At 39.7% G+C, this 2,789-nt stretch overlaps 1 protein-coding gene across 1 annotated transcript; it reads left to right on the top strand.

The window, feature by feature from the left end:
- The first annotated feature begins 488 nt into the window (after positions 1–488).
- hikeshi (heat shock protein nuclear import factor hikeshi) lies at positions 489–1,752 on the top strand. The gene has a single exon (XM_085343053.1). The coding sequence runs from the start codon at positions 641–643 to the stop codon at positions 1,235–1,237; it is 597 nt and encodes a 198-aa protein (XP_085199179.1). The 5' UTR covers positions 489–640; the 3' UTR covers positions 1,238–1,752.
- The last annotated feature ends 1,037 nt before the right edge of the window (positions 1,753–2,789 follow it).

The following is a 2,789-nucleotide window of genomic DNA, read 5'->3' as shown; positions in this document are numbered from 1 at the left end:
AACATGATTGAGGCTTTGCCTCATGTTTGATAACTAAGGTGCTCAGTTTGAAACTGGTGTATTATACTGATTGCGATTATTCATTTTGAATCATTCTTAGACACTACAATAGGTCATCCAACTAATTGATTGCTTTTGAAAGAAACATTTGCATGTGCCCCAGCTGAATTTGGGTTTGTAAAGGAAAAATAATTGAAAATGTTTGCAAGCTGCTTATTCCAATAATATTAATTGCACACACTGTACACATGACATCATGTATGGCGCCTCTGACCCCTAAATGTTTGATCCTAGCTTCGTCCTGTAAAAGAAGAAGAACAAATTCACTTTTATTGGGTGTATTTAGTGTTTAGGCTAATGAAGTAATTATTCCAAACCAGTCGGTGGCGCCCAGGCGTCGAGTTTGCCACCGTCACATGAAGAAGAAGAAGACGCCACAAGAGGGCAGGGCTAGTATAACTGTAGAAGAAGTTTCTGGTAACCTTGGGAAGCTACGCTCATGTTTGCTGTCCAACACTTTTCTGTGTGTAATTGAGTGTCTCAGTAACTCCGGTTGTTAGACGGCGGGAGCTGCAGTACTGACTCTAACCTGGTGCAGGCTAAGCCGAAGCTATAGGCTGTTTACTAACTGTCAGCAGTGATGTTCGGCTGTTTGGTCGCAGGGAGGTTGGTGCAGACAGACGCGGTGCAACTTGCCCCGGACAAGTTCCTCTTTAACCTGTCGGACTACGAGAATGTGAACCATGTGGTGGTATTTATGCTAGGTACCGTGCCATTCCCTGCCGGCATGGGCGGTGCCGTATACTTCTCTTTCCCTGATCCGGCGAGTGGCGGTCCCGTGTGGCAGCTACTCGGCTTCATCACCAACGATAAGCCAAGTGCCATCTTCAAGATCTCTGGGCTGAAGGCTGGGGAGGGCGGGGCGCACCCCTTCGGTATTATGACCTCTTCTGCGTCTCCCTCCGTTGCTCAGGTCGGCGTGTCAGTGGAGGCTCTGGAGCAGCTGGCTCAGCAGATCCCGGTGTCCAGCGCCGCCGTGTCCACCGTGGACACCTTCCTGCAGTTCACCCAAAAGATGTTGGACAGTCTGTACAACTTCGCCTCTTCCTTTGCTGTGTCGCAGGCCCAGATGCTGCCAAACCCCACAGAGACTTTTATTCCTTCCAGTTGCATCCTCAAGTGGTATGAAAACTTTCAGAGGAGGATGGCGCAGAATCCGAATTTCTGGAAAAACTGAAGGCATTAAAGACCAAAGAGCAAACCTGCTAAGACAATTCCCAGGGTGCCTAACAAAAGCAGTGTCGACCTTCATCTCTGTCACAATGCCTCTTCACCTACAGAAAAACTGCTGCTCACAATGACTCCATCCCATCTTTTATCGGTCTGAACAATAAAGCACTTGAATTTAAAAGGAAAACACAATTAAATTGAATCCATTCAGTTGGTTTTCAATGTCTTAGTCTTGCTTAATAGTTTTCCTCCCATGAGAGCTTTTAGTTGTTTTGTTAGGGCATAGGGCATTTCTTCAGTATGGTCAAGACCATGTCTTTGGAAGACATGATCAGAAAAATGAAATAAGGAAACATTTGGATTTTTGTAATGGGCATAAAAATCAGAGGGAAAAGCAAAACAAAAAACAAGTCAGTATGATCCAAAGAGATACACAAGTGCAAGAACAAAACTAATTAATTAACATACATGCTGATATTTAATTATCATAAACTGTATAAAAACTAAAATGGGGCAGATTCAAGAGGTTTGAGAGTGTGTTTATGATTGAATTATTAGTACTTGTGTTACAAGATTGCAGTGCTGTGCTCTCAAAGCTTCATTGAAGCTTCAGTTTGAAGTTATGTTAAATAAATAGTGCATTTTAATTTTTGCCAGTTTATTATATTTATTTCTTCAAAAGAACTATGTTTTCCATTATAAAAAGTCCATTCTCAAAACTGTTTTCTTTTCATTTTTTTGAAGAATGAATTTTGATATTTTACAAGAAGATAAGTTTTTGATTCTTTTATTTTATTTAGAATAAAATACATTTTGCAAGTGCTGTGCAGTTTTGCATCACTTTTTATCATGTGCCAAATCTGACAAGCCTTTGGAAATCTAAATAAAATAGAAAATTGTTACTTTTATGGTTTTCTATTCTAAAAAACAGTTGGAACAATTGCCAGTAGGTGGGGCTACTGCATTGTTTCATATCTAAGTGAATTGTTTTTCTTCATCTTTCATGCGGTTGTGTTCAATGTGTATTCAGTGTGACATATTACCCAATGCAGGGCTCGCAAAATTTCAAAGTCCCTGGTAGCCCTTCGGGCAGGGACTCTTCAGTTTTTGGTAGCCCAAAATAAATTTAAGTAGCCCGAATAAAAAAGAGCGCAATTTTTTGATTGATGTTTTGTTTCCTGTTTTGTTTCTGTTACAACATTATACATTAAAGTATAATATTGTAACGGAAACAAAACATTAATCAAAAAATTGTTGAAACACAAATTACAACATTGTATAAAAATTTCAATCATCAACTCAAATACTTGGTTCTAATTAAACAGAAATTTCTATGAACTTGTAAGAACTGTAGAACATGAATTGGTCTGTGTCAGATCCTGAATTTGAATTTTCCACTGAAGTCACGGGTTTTTGAAGTTTGCAAAGACTGCTAAATTGTGCCTGTGGTAGTTCACTCTTTGCAACATAGTACGCTGTTCTAAGCAGATTTTTCAGGTTTATTTTTAGTATGTTATTTGCAATTGGTGTTTGTTCTGGGAAAGATAGTGCAGACTGAG

This window comes from Diplotaxodon limnothrissa, linkage group LG19 (assembly GCF_057381915.1).
Source record: "Diplotaxodon limnothrissa isolate DT_005_m linkage group LG19, D_limnothrissa_male_GT1.1, whole genome shotgun sequence".
Classification (NCBI taxonomy): domain Eukaryota; kingdom Metazoa; phylum Chordata; class Actinopteri; order Cichliformes; family Cichlidae; genus Diplotaxodon; species Diplotaxodon limnothrissa.
This window is presented reverse-complemented; position numbering and strand designations above follow the sequence as displayed.